At 36.6% G+C, this 15385-nt stretch overlaps 2 protein-coding genes across 3 annotated transcripts; both read left to right on the top strand.

The window, feature by feature from the left end:
• Window positions 1–2586: 2586 nt before the first annotated feature.
• Window positions 2587–10523, top strand: LOC100183769 (sprouty-related, EVH1 domain-containing protein 2-like). The gene is made up of 6 exons (XM_002127716.3): window positions 2587–2787; window positions 4964–5120; window positions 5569–5737; window positions 7242–7291; window positions 8012–8395; window positions 8549–10523. Exons 1-6 carry the CDS (start codon window positions 2762–2764, stop codon window positions 9368–9370), a joined length of 1608 nt encoding a protein of 535 aa, XP_002127752.1. The 5' UTR covers window positions 2587–2761; the 3' UTR covers window positions 9371–10523.
• A 777-nt stretch (window positions 10524–11300) lies between these two features.
• On the top strand, window positions 11301–15207 carry LOC100181405 (isovaleryl-CoA dehydrogenase, mitochondrial-like). 2 transcript variants are annotated; one of them, XM_002127744.4, is made up of 9 exons: window positions 11301–11518; window positions 11838–11979; window positions 12272–12441; window positions 12773–12866; window positions 12925–13152; window positions 13659–13752; window positions 13943–14024; window positions 14304–14481; window positions 14652–15105. In XM_002127744.4, the coding sequence occupies exons 1-9, from the start codon at window positions 11351–11353 to the stop codon at window positions 14783–14785; spliced, it is 1290 nt and encodes a 429-aa protein (XP_002127780.1). In that variant the 5' UTR covers window positions 11301–11350; the 3' UTR covers window positions 14786–15105. The 2 variants fall into 2 exon arrangements, with proteins under 2 accessions (XP_002127780.1, XP_009860253.1); XM_009861951.3 differs by lacking the exon at window positions 13659–13752 and adding an exon at window positions 13425–13518 and having other exon boundaries at window positions 11313–11518; window positions 14652–15207.
• The last annotated feature ends 178 nt before the right edge of the window (window positions 15208–15385 follow it).

Genomic DNA, 15385 nt, shown 5'->3' with positions numbered 1-15385 from the left:
GCCCAACGTAGGAATTTTAAAAGCATACATTTTCGGTTTGTTCATTTCAAGAAGCAAACTTACGCTTTCGTTGGTAAAAAAATAGTATTCCACGTCCATGTGATTCTTAAATCTTTATGGTAGGTATTGGTAATGTATTCTGAAAAATAAATTATTTTTGACAAAAGAATCCCTTCTGGAAATCATTTTACAATTACTTACTCATCCGTAACCATATCACCAATAGGATTTGGGGATTCGAGAGAAAAGGCAATAGTGAGAACTCGGAGTTTCGTTTTTCCTCTCTTTCCGTTCTCCCTCTTATCTCTGTACTCATTTCAGTTCCCACAGCCAGAAACCATGCCCATTGAAAAAAATCGCCAGTTTACGACGGCTTAGTGACTACAATGTTGTAGTTATTTTCCTAATCGCATTATAGCAATTGCGAAGTCAGAAAGTTTGAAATGTAAATGAAGGAACAGTAATTGTGGAAAAATTAGGATAATGTATTAATTTTTAAAACATATTGGCACACAAAGTTAAAGGCACCTATATAGAAAGAATTGTGGTAACTTTAGTTTACATAGTATGTTTGCGAGCGGGGAATACAGCTTTTTTGATGTCCCTATTGAGAAATACTATAGCCTATTAAACGTGTATTTATACCATGATATGTTTTCTCAACTGTTTAATAGAATTAAATAAATTAAAATTGAAAAATAATGTAAACATTCTTGTGTTTAAACAGACTGCACTTTTTGAATATATATTATTGTAATGAATATCAGCAACAATAATGTGGTTTTATAATGTAGATTAGTTAATTAGGTAGTTCATTTTAACTAAATAAATAACAATGTAAAGTTATAGATTTTGTCTTTGTACTGTGTGTACGAGATATATTTTTATTATTGGTTACAACAGTAAAACAGAAAAGCAGCATTTCTTTCTATTTTAAATAATATATATAAAAATTATGTGCGGTCGATCAGTAATTTTTACGCTATAATATTGTATTAGAAACACTAGATGTAGACAATGTACCGTTTTATTACATTTTATACTGTTTATATATTGAAAGGTGAGAATGACTGATGTGTTTTATAATTATCATTTGAAACAAATGTTTTTTGAAATTGTATTAAAACGTTCAAAATAAGATTTAGTCCTTTTCAAGTTAATTTTTGATTTTTGAATGTGATTGATATTTTCTTTACAATATTTTTACACACTTTCGTTGCTAAAATTGGCTACCCCACTATAAGATCCAACTGCAGTTTATTGGTAACCAGTAATTTTGCCAAAGGATAAAATCAATTGTTTTTAGTAATTTGGTTTAAAATCTTTTAATACATAATTTGCTTTAAAATCAATGCTTTAAAAAGTATTTAATAAATAAACCTCCCCACTTTGCCATATTGATTTGCTTTTGTTCATGCTAAGTCTCTTTTTTTCTAGTGCTAAAGAAATATAATATTAAAACTGACGCTTACTTGGGTTGCTGATGTGCCAAACTGTGTTTTTGTATTGTTTCTTAATTCACATATAATTTTATTATCATTAGTGCAGTTAAAATTTAATCAAGTTTAAAGATTGTTTAAATAAATGTATACCACCAATGCTAACGCCACTGATAAAATGATTTAATTAATTATCAAAAATCAAAAATTGTTCTGTAATTTGTTAAAAAAAATCATTAAATAAGATATGTTAATTTCAAATGGTTTAATAAGTAACCAATTAAAATTAATTGAAACTGAACTAATTCTGTGTGAGGAGTGTTATGGATTTGGTTTGTTAAAACTAGAAATATATTTGTGTTTGTAGCATTTGATATATATATATATCGCGTTTTATTAAAAAAGGAAAAAAAACATGATTTGTGAAATAGGCGTGTAGGTGTTTATTATATATATATAGTTTATTGTTTAAATTTTCCTTGCTCTCTAGGGTAAACCACTTTTAACAGGCAACATCCGTTTTGTTCTACTTCAGTTTCCACTCAGAGATAGGCCGTGTTTAAATTATGCATGCTACCGGTAGAGCTAGACTGACTAATCATCAATAGGCTTACGCTATATCACGTGCCAGCACGCTTTCATTCATAAAATGTCATTGTGCTTTGGCCGTGTTTAAAATCATTGCTTTTGATCAATAAAACCAACGAGTATATTTGATTTCCCTTTTAATGTATGGTAAGTGACGTACAGGCTGTTGGACGATTCGTATTTCACAAAAAATACTGGTGTGTTATTCACTCCCTATATAAGATAACGATACGATAGTTTTCTCACTGTGTGCTAACCTGCAGCCTTTATTATCGTTATCTTATCACCATACACAATACATTCGTTCCAGATCCTCGTTAAATTGCTCATGTTTTGTTAGTATACATCGTAAACGCATTGTAAGCGAAACTGCGGCATCCATTTCGCGCCTTACTTTTGCCAATCAAAACACTCGTGAATTTGCATACCCCGCAAAAAATCTGTTAGAACACAGCACGCACGTAAGCAATTTACAATAGTTTGAAATAGTTCGTGTTTTTAACTAAATAATGCAACAATATAACGTTTTAAGTTCTGATATTAACATTGTTTTAATTACAGCATATAGCGGTATACGGTTTTGTGCTTATAAGAAAAGCTTTTATAATATATGTGTCTCAAAACATGGGCGTGTACCATCGACGGCAAGTTTCGTAATTTAGCCAAGCAAGAAAACGAATCGAGTGTCTTCAGTTTCATATTGTTATTCAATACATCCGTGCCATGCTAGAGCCATGGAGAAGGGCAAAATTGAATGGAAGTAAGTCAAGTATAGTATAGGTTGTATAATACGGTGGGGTAAAATGGAACATATTTAGCATATAATTTCCCTGGTCGTATTTTAAACAATTAATAACCTCCTACGGGAGTCGTTAGAATAGAGCTTTATAATTCTTCTAATGTTCTTTGTTTACTACCTAATGTGACGAGAAAATAGAATGAAAAGGTGTTCCATTTTTCCAACCCTACTACATGTTTTGTGTTTTAATAACCCTGTATAAGTGTGTGTGTGTGTGGAATTTTTGTGTTTGACTTTTTTAATACAGGCTTCCGCGTATTTAATTGTGTGCAGTGTATATTTATATACATTGTACACGAATTGTAGTGCATGGTGCGGTTTGTGTTTCAAATCATGTTTAATTACTTTTCTTTTATGAGTGCACTACGTTATGAAAAATTACCCAGTAGTACATTAAAACTATTCAATTTATAATTAAGCTGGTGATATTACTGTGTTGACATTTAACAAGTGTCGTAAGTTGAGTTAACTCATTATTTGTAAAGTGGTTTTCCGGCCTGGTTAAATATTTGTCCTTCTAACCGCTTCCTTTGGCCGTACGTTTGCTATCCTTCGTTTTTGTTAAATTTGGTGAAACACCTAGGAAAAATATTGCAACGAAGTGAGATTTTCCACTCCGAGTTAATTTGCGGTCCCGCCAAACTGCAGAGCTTTGTGAATAGATTTCCTGGTTATTCGTGTCTAGTCAGTCGTGTTGCGACCTCATTGTAAAAAAGAGATCGCCATGACCAAGGATTATTGTAGAGTTGCTTCACAAAACAGGTGACGCTTTGCCATACTCGCACCCAAACAGACATCGGAATGTGTATAACAAAATACCGTTGGCAGGTATGCGCGGGTTTTTGATGAAATAGGATTTTTAACTGCAAGTTGTAAACTTGTTTTCTGTAACATGACCATGTTAGAAATGCGTCACGCTGTTTTTACTCCTCTACTGAGATTAACTTTACGTTTGTACGTGATTGGTTCATGTAGTTGGTCTAGCTTCGGTCTGTTCAAATTCAAGGTCTATTTCTCCTCTAATTTCACGTAACAAACACAACAAGAGGAAATGGTCGATCAGCCCACCGTTTCGCCCCGCCACGTACAGCTAACAATGTAAAATCCTTTAAATTATATCTCATTCTATTCTAAGGCTTTATGCCTAGGCTATAGATTAACCGGTTCAAACAAGTCAGGTTTGTTCAGTTAGTGTCACGCAAATGCAAAATCTGACCCTTGTTTAAAGCAGACATTTTTCTCGTTAAAAGGTATGCGTTTTGTTGCAGGTATAAATATAAATCGACCTTTTTAATTTCTAATTTCCTGTGTCGGCATTAACGGTGTGGGACAAAAATGCCCGTTTCCTACATTATGATAGAACGTTATTGATTTCGTGTAACCATGATTTACCTTGGTTTGCGCTAACCAATTTGTTGACTTAATATGTACGTTTATAATCGTTCATTCGTTCCCATACATATTCCATTAAATTTCTTAGCACTTGGTCTGTGAAATGTACCTGGTTTTGAAACAAGTTTTGTATTTTCTCGTGAAATGCTTTTGCCTGGTGCTTAAGGTATTAAAAGTGGAATATCTTGGTGTATCTTAACGTAAAACGTCATGGGAATTCTTGTGTGTTCTTTGCAATGGCGGAGCTCGCATTTGTTGTCGCTTGGGCTTTGGCGCCAGATATCGTGGCCGGCGAAAATTACACGGTTTTAAATCAAGCGAAAACAAACATAGGCCCGCTCACCGTCGACAAGAGGGTGTTGGGACAGTTGCAGGAGCTTAGTAATTTAGGCCGGCATCGTAATCCGGCTAGATCCGGTAATAACTGCTTGTCAGCCGTCGATAGGGCAAAGCGTGTACTTGTGACTTCATGGCCGTCTTATCTTTTTCCGCAATGACATTCGCAAGTCGTAATATTTGCGACGATTACACGCTTGCCGTAAATGAATGTTCTCATATTCAACTACCGTTACTCCATTAAACATTAATAAACGTGTGCGTTGTCTTTCTGTCTGTAACACATCCGCTCCGAAACCGCGGGTAATTGTATCCGTATCCTCATAAACCCGTATAACTTCCAAGGCCAAATAAATGCATTTTATATATAAATACATTTCTACATAAATTAATACATTTTTTTCCATAGTGAGCGACCCATAGTACGAGTGGAGGCAACGGTAATGGTTCGTGGGGAACTTGGTTGGACTCCACACCTTGGGGCTGGCCACAGTAAAGTAGCTGTGTATGAGAGCATGCCTCGAACCGACTATCGTTTGTATGGATACAGAATACAAGACAAAGAGGTGCGGTTATAAATTATAATGTAATGTTAAGGCCTATAGCCCTATAGCAAACATTTTTATACATGTCTTATAGTAGGGTGGGATAAGATGGGACATATTTTCATTATTTTCTCGTTTGCTGTTTGGTAATACACAAAAAATGTTCACAGAATTATATATCCTTGCCCCATAGTCTAAAAAGTTAATTGTTTAAAGTAAAATCAGGTAGTTTTGTTTTTGGGTTCTAACGGTATCACATTTTACCCCACAGTACTATATATTAAGGATAATAGGGCTATGTGGTAATTAATGAGCCAACTCTTGCGCAAATCCCAGGTTCCATGGCATGTCACGCTACAGGACCTCACTCTTACAGGATGGCAGTTTGAATTATGTTATATGGATTGGAAACGACGACCTGACCTTTTATACTTTGAATAGTTGTACGAGACAATTTCTTTTGATTCAGGTGACACTGGACACTCTTATACCCCCACAAATGATCTTCGTACGAGCAAGCGCCATTTTCCATCACTGGGTTATCGGTCAAGAACGCATGGGACTTGCATTTAATGGGACAGCCGACGCACGCTCCTTTGACCGTGGCATACGAGTCGCTCTGGAAAACCTCGATAAACGTAAGCTAATTTAAAAAATGCGAGGACATTTTTTTGCAAAAGTACCGCAAATTATAAAAAAAATGGTTTAAAAATTTCTTAAGGTGCATCCCAACACTAAAGCTTATCATATGGCAGTTGGAACTAAATTTCTGTTAAGTAATTAAATATAAAACAAATTGTAATGAGAAGTTCCATGAAGCGCGTCGCAACATCAAAGCCTATGTTGTGGCAGTTGAACGTTTTACCTCCACTACCACACGCTGCGCGTACCCGCCACCATGCCTGTTGATAAGGTCGATATATCCGACCGCATCATCAACGTCTTATCAGTAAACGTTCGCTGTTGTAAACCGTCGCTTCCCGGCAAGGCGTCGCTAATGACAACCGGTGGCCGGATAATTTATCGCTCACGGAGAGGAAGTGGTTTTCTGACAACGATTTCATCTCCTGACGATTACGCGTTATGTTCCGACGCGTCATTTGACCTCGCTTAGCGCGCAAGATAGCTCATCCGCCAGAATATTGTCTGTGTATGAACGAATATAATTTATTTATCCTCGCTCGGCGCGGCAATGTTAGTCGTCATAACAAGGGTGTTTTGTTTCCTACACCTTATGCCCGCTTACGAATACCGCATATGTTACTTGGTGGGAAACCATTTTGAGTAAATTTTGTTTCTTTTTTTGTATAAAAGGACCACCGTTAAGCCTTGAACCTGTACCTACCCAACTTTCTTTCATTCCTACTCATTAAGCTGTAAAAACTATCCGTTACAGGTGGAGTAGTTTAAAACTTTCATTCACCTAAAACATTTACGCAATGGTAATTCACAGCCTAAGATACAAGACAGGACGTTCAGTCATTTTAAACTTGAGCGTGTGTGTTATTATAGCATTGCCGGTGTGTTGTTATGGCTCTGTTAAAAGTCGTCCATTCATTAGCGTACGGCTCCAATTATTATCACTCGAACGGCGCCTACAATACTTAGTAATTGGGAAGGATTTGAGTTATTATGTCGCCGTCCTCCATACATATTTCCGCGATGTTTCCACCGAAATTGTTTCTATTCGACAAATGCGTAAAAAGGAAGCGGTTTCACCGATGTTGCATATAAATGAAGCATGCTTTTCATTTCATCGCTATCGAATTTTCTCACCGGGATCGGAGACCAATCTCTTCGCTTCTCGCCGCGTCTCTCCGTCTTTTCTCTTCTCTCTCTTGTATTTGTTGGACGAGATGAAACCACATCCGCTCCGAATGCGCTGGTATGCTCGCGGACCATACACGCGCACACGCGCGCACTACCGCACGCACACACCCGACTTCCCTTGCCGCAGCGCCTGACACAGAGATTTATAAAAGCAACGGTAAATTCTATATTTCCAGCGCTCTAACAACATTTCACTTTATCCACAATCTACTCATTTACACACACCAACTTTAAAAAGCCTTTATTCAAATTTTACCCAATATAAGTGACTGTATGTGCAAGGTCAATGACTTTGCTATTTTTCTGTTTCAGCCCGAAACATGAGCAGTGGTAGCAGCACATGTAGCCGAACATCGGAAGAGGTAAGTTACCATGTTACTACCCATGTTAGTGTACTGATGTGTTGTCCTACATGATATTACACTGGTCTGTCACATCTATATTCAAAACATATTCTATTTCTCAGTATATTAAGCTGTTGTTATGAATATAATGGTGTTGTTTTATCTGGATACAACGTTTACTATGGATTATGTTTGTACACATATCTGTATAATGGGAAAAGCTACAATGCCGTGGACGAATCTGGCTTGTACTGGCCTTTATTTCGCCAGTCACACATCTCAACTGTTCTTTCTGTCACCATTAGTTTTATACTATTTAACATAGGTCCAACTGTAAAAAAACATTTTTTTTGTAAAAAAAAACAAACAATTAGGTTCACCACCCAAAAAGTTCTTTTCTTTTATTTGAACTAATATATAAAGGGAAAGATTTTTTATTCACATATATACACAACAAAACTCCTAACGCTTGAAAATTGCTTATCTGGTAAAAAATGAGACACTCTTTCATTCTATTTTCTTGTCACATTTGGTAGTTATAAAACCGTATCCTCACAGCTTCCGCAGACCGCTGTTAATTGTTTAAAACTTGATCAGGATATTTGGATACCATGTGCTAAAGGTGTCCCGTCTTACCCCAGAGTACTATACTTTCAATTAAAAGTAAAGTAACTACTTCCAATTAAAAGTAAAGTAAGCGCACCTCAACTTCTGTCTAACCTATCACCATCAACCCAGGCTTCCCCGACCTCTGTCACCTCATTTACGATCCTTAACTCCGCTGATGTGAAAGAAGACTCAACCACTCGAGTGAAGAAGCTCTCAACATCATCCTCTCACAACTCGACTCCTTCTGCAACTTCCCCCCATCCTGCATCGTGTCCGAGACCAAGTGCCTCTATTAGTTTACCTGCGTTTCGTCAGCCCGCCACTTCCACATCTTCGTTGTCGTGGCACCGACCATCCTCATCTAGATTACAAAGACGTCACTCCTCCTCAGTACCCGGCCACCCTCAAAGAGCCTCCCCCACACCTCCCTCTCCCACCACAGTATTACCTGGTGACCACGCACCTCGCTTACATACCAACCCCATGAAATCAAAAGCCACGGAGCCAGCAAAGGTATTTTATTCGTAATCATATTTTTTTCTTATAATTGAAACATAAAAAAACTTATGCAACTGGAGCCCCCTTATAGTTCTAATTCGTATAAAATTACTCTGTTTTAACAATTTTGCACCAAATTACAACTTCTTACTCGTTGTTTTTTTCCAGGACGTTGTGACTCCTTCCGTGAAAGACGCCACGCCAACCGCTCAACGCCACGCCGTTAATACGTCCAGACGCCACAGAATAAGACAACGTGAGAGCACTCAGGGTCGGCATAAATCCTGGAGAACAAAAACCCCAAATCTTGACATACTGGAACGACAGCGTGACTTACAACCACCTAAACCAAACTCCTACGTCCAAATACCTTCGGCTACGCCCTCGCCCTTTTCAACACGGCCAGGGGCGAGTCTGCCCACGCATTGTAGGTCGCTACGAACCTCAGAAGACTTGCGGAATAAATACGCTTCCCACCGTTACACACCACAACTGCAGAGAACGCCTTACCATGATTATAGATACCATGGTATGAAGTCGGCAGATGATTGCCTTATGGAGCAGCACAAGACGACTCTATTCCATACGAGTCCTTCATTTGGTTCATATACAGACCCTATTAAACCTCCAGCAAGCACAAAGTCTTCTGAGCGTGGTGGGCGAAGAAAAGAAGATTTAGGCGAGCGTACACGTTGTCGATACTGTCAAGTGTTGTATAATCGGGAGCGAAACCCCGCCGGTTCCTGTCCTGCTGCTCCGGTTAACACATGCCCTTGTTTTACCCGATGTAGCACCTGTTTGCCGTGCACAGACGACAACACTCGAGTTTGGACCCACCGGCGCTGGTGTATTTTTGCCATCGTCTCAATTTTTATACCCTGTTTGTGTCTTTATCCTATTTTAAAGAACTGCCACCGTTGCGGCGCAGTTTGCCACTGTTGCGGGGGCAAACACAAACCGATGCCTTTACAAACTGAAGCGCGGACATAAACACTTTATAATATTTGCAGTTCCTTTTGTTTGCCAAACGATCGTGTATTAATCTTCACTCAAAAGGCGCAGTTTCGTCGCGGCTACAAACGTTGTTTCAGTGTGCTTATTTAAGCGACGTTGTCATTAATTGAAAGGCACCTTTTTTGAAAGTGCAGTAGCCAAAGCGACGTTTTAACTGTTTCCCACTGTACGAGTTTAAAAAGTCTCTTTACCTCATGTGTTTCCACACTCTTCAACTTAACGCTATCACAGGTATATCTTGCAACCGTTTTGCATATCAAATGGCTATCAACGCCGCTTAATAGTGGCACGACACGTCCCTATTCGTAGCAGTGTCTAACAAGCAAAGTCGCACTGCTTGTATTTTAATATTTTTATTCCTAAAAAGTTTCTTTTAAAATTTCGGTTAGTGTTTTTACTCACTAATAGTTTACTACACGTATTTTAATCGTTCGTGCGTCGCAAACCGAACGTATTGTCGTTAGAAAAACACTTCTTTTTACAGTGTTATATTCTCTAATATAATACAGCATTCGCAGATCGTTTTAAATGGTACAGCCTTTTGCGAAAAATAGTACACACACTGAAGTGTACATTTTCTACTTTTATTCTTTACCTTCCTTTAAGTACAGCGTGTGTTCATTTTAACCGCCACATGCAAACTAATGTTCAGAAAACAAACTACACAATTTAAACGTCCTATAGCTCCTATATTGTCGATGGACAGTGTCTTTATGGTTGCAATAACCCACGGTGCTTCTCAAACACAAGGTGTAAATGTGGTGCAAGACACTGGTACAGCTTGGCGTACGTTTTTTGGCAATTGTCCCACACTTGCCGAGACTGCAATCATATCTAACTCATTCTGAAAAACGTACACTTAAATTGCTCTCACCAAGTGATTTAAACACCGACTAGTTTTTTGAACTAATTGTCTTACTAACCACCACACTTTACTATATAACAAGCTACCATATATAAGCGATTCACTTATACGTAAGTGTATGACAACTTGTTCTTTATTGACTGAAAGTTTTAAAACGTCTCTCTTAAAAGTTTCGTATTTGATTCGCAACGTACTATATTGTTGTTTTGTATAAATTGCAATTTGTTCTTCGCCATGCTCGATAAATCGTTGATATGTGTTTTACTTTTATAGTGCTTGTATTACAATCCGCAGATAAGGTAAGCACAAGTAATACCCGGACTCGAAGCCTGTTTAGTCATTACCCTGAGCTCATTAAGACTACGTTTTTACTGGGCAGCATGTACGTTTTTCACTAACCACGGTTGCATTAACCTGCAAACTGCGCTTTAAGATACAAAGACACCCGGAGAAAGTCGAACCTTGTCGCTCCATTGTAGACATTGGTTCTTCGTAGTAATTACGATGTGGTTAGTGCACCTGTATGGAACACAGAGGTTATGGGTTCAAGTCTAGCCGCCGCTACCATTGTCGGCGCATATGTGTCATTCAGTCATTGAGCAAGATACTGTGCGGAAATTACTCCCAGCCCAGTAGTCACTAATGGTTTGTTAAAATTGTCAGTCATACGGAAACAGCACACTTACAAAGTTACATACGTGGTAATTCGTGAGCGGACACGAGGTGTATGAAACACAACATCCGCGTTATAACGAATGTCGTTTACAGCATCAACCATGACATTCAGTAGGCCATGCATCAACATATCCGCAACCGTGTTGGCCTCATTTGTCGGTAGCGATAGCGCACCACGCTACCCCGCGTCATGCGGAACGAGCGAATTGTGCACACGAAGCAATGGTATTTGCCCACAACTGTTGGTATTTCATAGTATGTTTTCGCATTGTAGATTGCAAACACTGCAACTCTGCAGAATAAGTGGTACATTTTTGACAGAAGTGTAACCAGCAGAAGTACTGAATGTGAAAATTAAACTAATAGTTTATTCTTTCACCAAATATTTATTTAGGTTTTGAAATCTTTTAGTTATAATGGCGTGTGCCAGATTGTTGTTTCGCATTTCATGTGCACGAAACTATAGTTTTAAAAACATTCTGTCAATACGAAAATGTACTCGGACTTTATCACCCAGAGCAAGATATACCACAACTGTCCCAATAGATGATGAATTATATGGTTTTACTGACGATCAAAAACAGGTAAATATTTAATTCTTACAAACGGGCCACTTCTGTGGCTTAAAGAGAGATGACCCAACATAATAAAAATATCATATCTTGTATAAATGGTGTATTTTTCTGCACATTACAAATACCCTACAGCAATACCATTATGTTAAATAATTAATAATTACCCCACCAGAATTTAGAAACCAAGAAATAATTTAATCTTTAAATCCAAAAGTGTTGTTCGGTTCTCTATGTTCATTATAGTTTGTACGTTGTGGTCTTAGAAATCAAGCCCTGCATATAAATAACCATGTTTCTTAGAGCAATGTTTAAAGTTGAAATTTTACAGTTACGGGCATCTGTTTCGAAGTTCTTACAAGAAGAACTTACCCCCTTAGCAGATGAAATAGATCGTACAAATAATTTTCCACAAATGCGATCATTTTGGAAAAAACTGGGAGACATGGGCCTAATGGGAATCACAGTACCGGGTAAGACTTTAGTTGTTTGTTTATTTACAAAACTGGACACAGTAGTTAGACTGCTATGTTAACCAGAAGATACTGCGATTTGCTCTATGATTGTGGGCAAGTTACTTAATAGTAATAATAAATTGTCAGGTATGCATAAAAAAAATTTAAACTCGAGAAATACACACTAACAAAGTTGTAACATGAGTTGTAGGAAGCGGGGCTCAACTGGCATTTATTCATTCACTTCATAATTTAGGAAAAGTAAATTAGAACTAGACTCGCAATCTTAACACTTGCTTTTCCTATACAGAATCTGATGGTGGTACAGGTCTTGGAATTTTTGAACACTGTATAGTTATGGAAGAAATGTCCCGGTCAAGTGGGGCAATTGCACTTAGTTATGGTGCTCATTCTAACTTGTGTGTGAATCAAATTGCCCGGCATGGAAATGATGAACAAAAGGCAAAATATCTACCTCCTGTAAGAGCAACTTTAAAATTATTTATATGACATGATACAAATTCTTTGTAAACGTCAGTCTGTAGTTTTTATTATAGTTTATATGTTTTAGATCCCATATTTGTTTTGAGGTTATACTTAAAACAGTATTGTGCACTGTTTGATTTTTTGCCTGGCGGCAGAGTGGTTAAAGATCATTTATTTTAGACTACAGAATATAAGTGTGCAGCACAGTGCTGTTGGCTTACAATAAAAATTGTTTCGTCACACCACATTCGCAATTGCTAAATGGTTCAAAACCAGCGTTCAAGTACATAGGAGTGTAAGTACTACATATAATCTACCTTTACAGCTTATTTCTGGCGATAAAGTTGGAGCTCTTGCAATGAGTGAACCTGGATCAGGCTCAGATGTCGTTTCTATGAAGTTAAAAGCTGAAAAAAAGGGTTTGTTTTATGTCTATCTTGTATGGCTGTTTTTTTAAAATTATGTTTTTTTTTACAGGAGATTACTATGTACTAAACGGAAGCAAATTTTGGATTACCAATGGGCCTGACGCTGATACACTTGTCGTGTATGCAAAAACTGATATTGCTGCTGAAGCTCAAGGTATTACAGCTTTCCTTGTGGAGAAAGGTATGGAAGGATTCTCTACTGCACAGAAATTGGACAAGTTTGGTATGAGAGGGTCAAATACATGTGAACTTGTGTTTGAGAACTGCAAAGTTCCGGGTACGGTTCATTTTCTATAGTTTATATATATATATATTAAGTATACTGTGTTTTTTATTGTATTTAGTTTTACCAAACGAAAAGAGGTGGTTTTAAAAATTCGTAATATTTATATGTAGACTACAGTAGTACATTCTTTTCTGTATTGTTGAGTTCTTATGGCGTGCCACAACATAAGGCATTGGATTTACGCCAGAGTTTGCCTATTACCCCAGATTTAATATTAGTAGCAATTTAATTAAATAAATTATGTGACGATACTTTAACATTAGTGGACAATATTCTTGGAGCGCACAGCAAAGGTGTCTATGTTCTCATGACTGGACTCGATCTAGAAAGACTCGGTGGTGCTGCTGGACCAGTTGGGTATGGCCTCATGCGCACTCGACAGAATTAAACTAAATATGTGCACACAAAACCTGAAAATTCGGAATTAAAACTGAATCGATTCAGTAAACATTTTTACATTTTTTTACCAATTTAATTGAATCTTAATTTCTAATCAGCCAAAAACACATTGGGAGCGTACAATAGAGGTGTTTATGTTTTGATGAGCGGTCTTGACCTTGAGCGTCTAGTGCTCTCTGCTGGTCCAATAGGGTAAATTGATTTTGGTTACAAATTTAGCTTAATTGACCAAATTTTTAGTATTTTTATCAGTTTTAGTTCGAAATTTAGCTAATTTTGAATGTTTTTTATTGTGAAAGTTAGTTGTAGGTTTTTACTTGTTGATTTGTGTTGTGTAAAGTGTTGTTTGTGGCTTTAATTTTACATCATGTGGTTTACGCAGGTTAATGCAGGCTGTACTGGATACAGCATTTCCATATATGCACCAACGGAAGCAGTTTGGACAAAATATTGGTGAATTTCAAGTAAGTTTTTAATTGGCATACCCATAATTAGTTTCTATTCCTCAAATTATGACAGTATAGTGTAGATATATATATATAGTAAAAAGTTAGAAACTGATAAATGTGGACAGGTACCACCAGTGTAATTTATATTTATTTTAAAAACCACTCTTTTGGTAAATTTTTAAGTGATATTTTTTTTATTGAAAAACTTAACCGTTTCTATCGCTATACAACATCTTTTGTTGATAAAAAAGAACTTCAAGTTTTGTTTAAAATGAATAAAAAATATTTGCTTAGCTGATGCAAGGTAAAATGGCCGACATGTACACCAAACTAAGCGCTTGCAGAGCTTATATGTATGGAATAGCACGAGCATGTGATAAAGGACATTTCAACAACCGAGATTGTGCGGGAGTTATTTTGTATGCAGCTGAAGCTGCTACACAAGTTGCATTGGATGGAATACAATGTTTAGGTAAGTTAAAAAATATAATTTTTTAAATGTTAAATAGTTTTTTTTTAATTTCAGTGTTTAAAAAGATAAATATGTTTTCAATTAAAATATATGTAAAACTTTAGAATTAATATATATGTAAAATTTTAGAATAAAATAATGTCTAATTTATTAAAATCATACCTTTTTAGGTGGAAATGGATATATTAATGATTATCCTACCGGACGTTTCTTACGAGATGCAAAATTATACGAAATTGGTGCTGGAACGAGCGAAATAAGAAGATGGTTAATTGGACGATCATTTAATGACATGTTTAAATGAAGCCCAACTAATAACTAGAGATGGATTTGAACTTGAACCCACCAGAACGCTGTGCTCAAAAATATTATCTCAAAATAATAAATAAATCGAAATGGTGTTCCAGTAATTTTAATACACTGCTGTAATGCTTTTTAATCCGAATTAATTTATAGTTCTGGAAACTTTAGTTATAAAAATCGAGTCCTGTTTAGAACTGTTTATTTTAATTGCACTGTAAAGATCTGAATTTGCGATTTTTACTGTGTTCTTAGTGCTATATTTATTATCTGTACATCATGGTTTCAAATTATTGCATAGTACAAATTGTGATTGTGTGGTGATATGTATACCCCATTTTTGGTAAGGTATTTCTGTTTATTTTCATTTAGAATTTTAAATAACTTGAATTATGACAGAGGTCAAATAAATTTATGATCACAAAATTTGCAAAAGGTTTGTATTAGGTATAGGATTACATCATAACATAACAAGTATGTACTCAGTATACTGTTCACATTAGCATAGTATTTAGATTGCAGAGCTTTAGCTAAAAAGATGCTGTTTTTGCGTGTGTGTCCTTCGAGAAAAAGAACTGTATCTGCATAGTGGTGTTGTGACCAA

The sequence above is a fragment of the Ciona intestinalis genome, chromosome 11 (assembly GCF_000224145.3).
Source record: "Ciona intestinalis chromosome 11, KH, whole genome shotgun sequence".
In the NCBI taxonomy this organism is placed as follows: domain Eukaryota; kingdom Metazoa; phylum Chordata; class Ascidiacea; order Phlebobranchia; family Cionidae; genus Ciona; species Ciona intestinalis.
The sequence above is the reverse complement of the archived record's forward strand: the minus strand, read 5'-3'. Positions and strand labels throughout refer to the sequence as shown.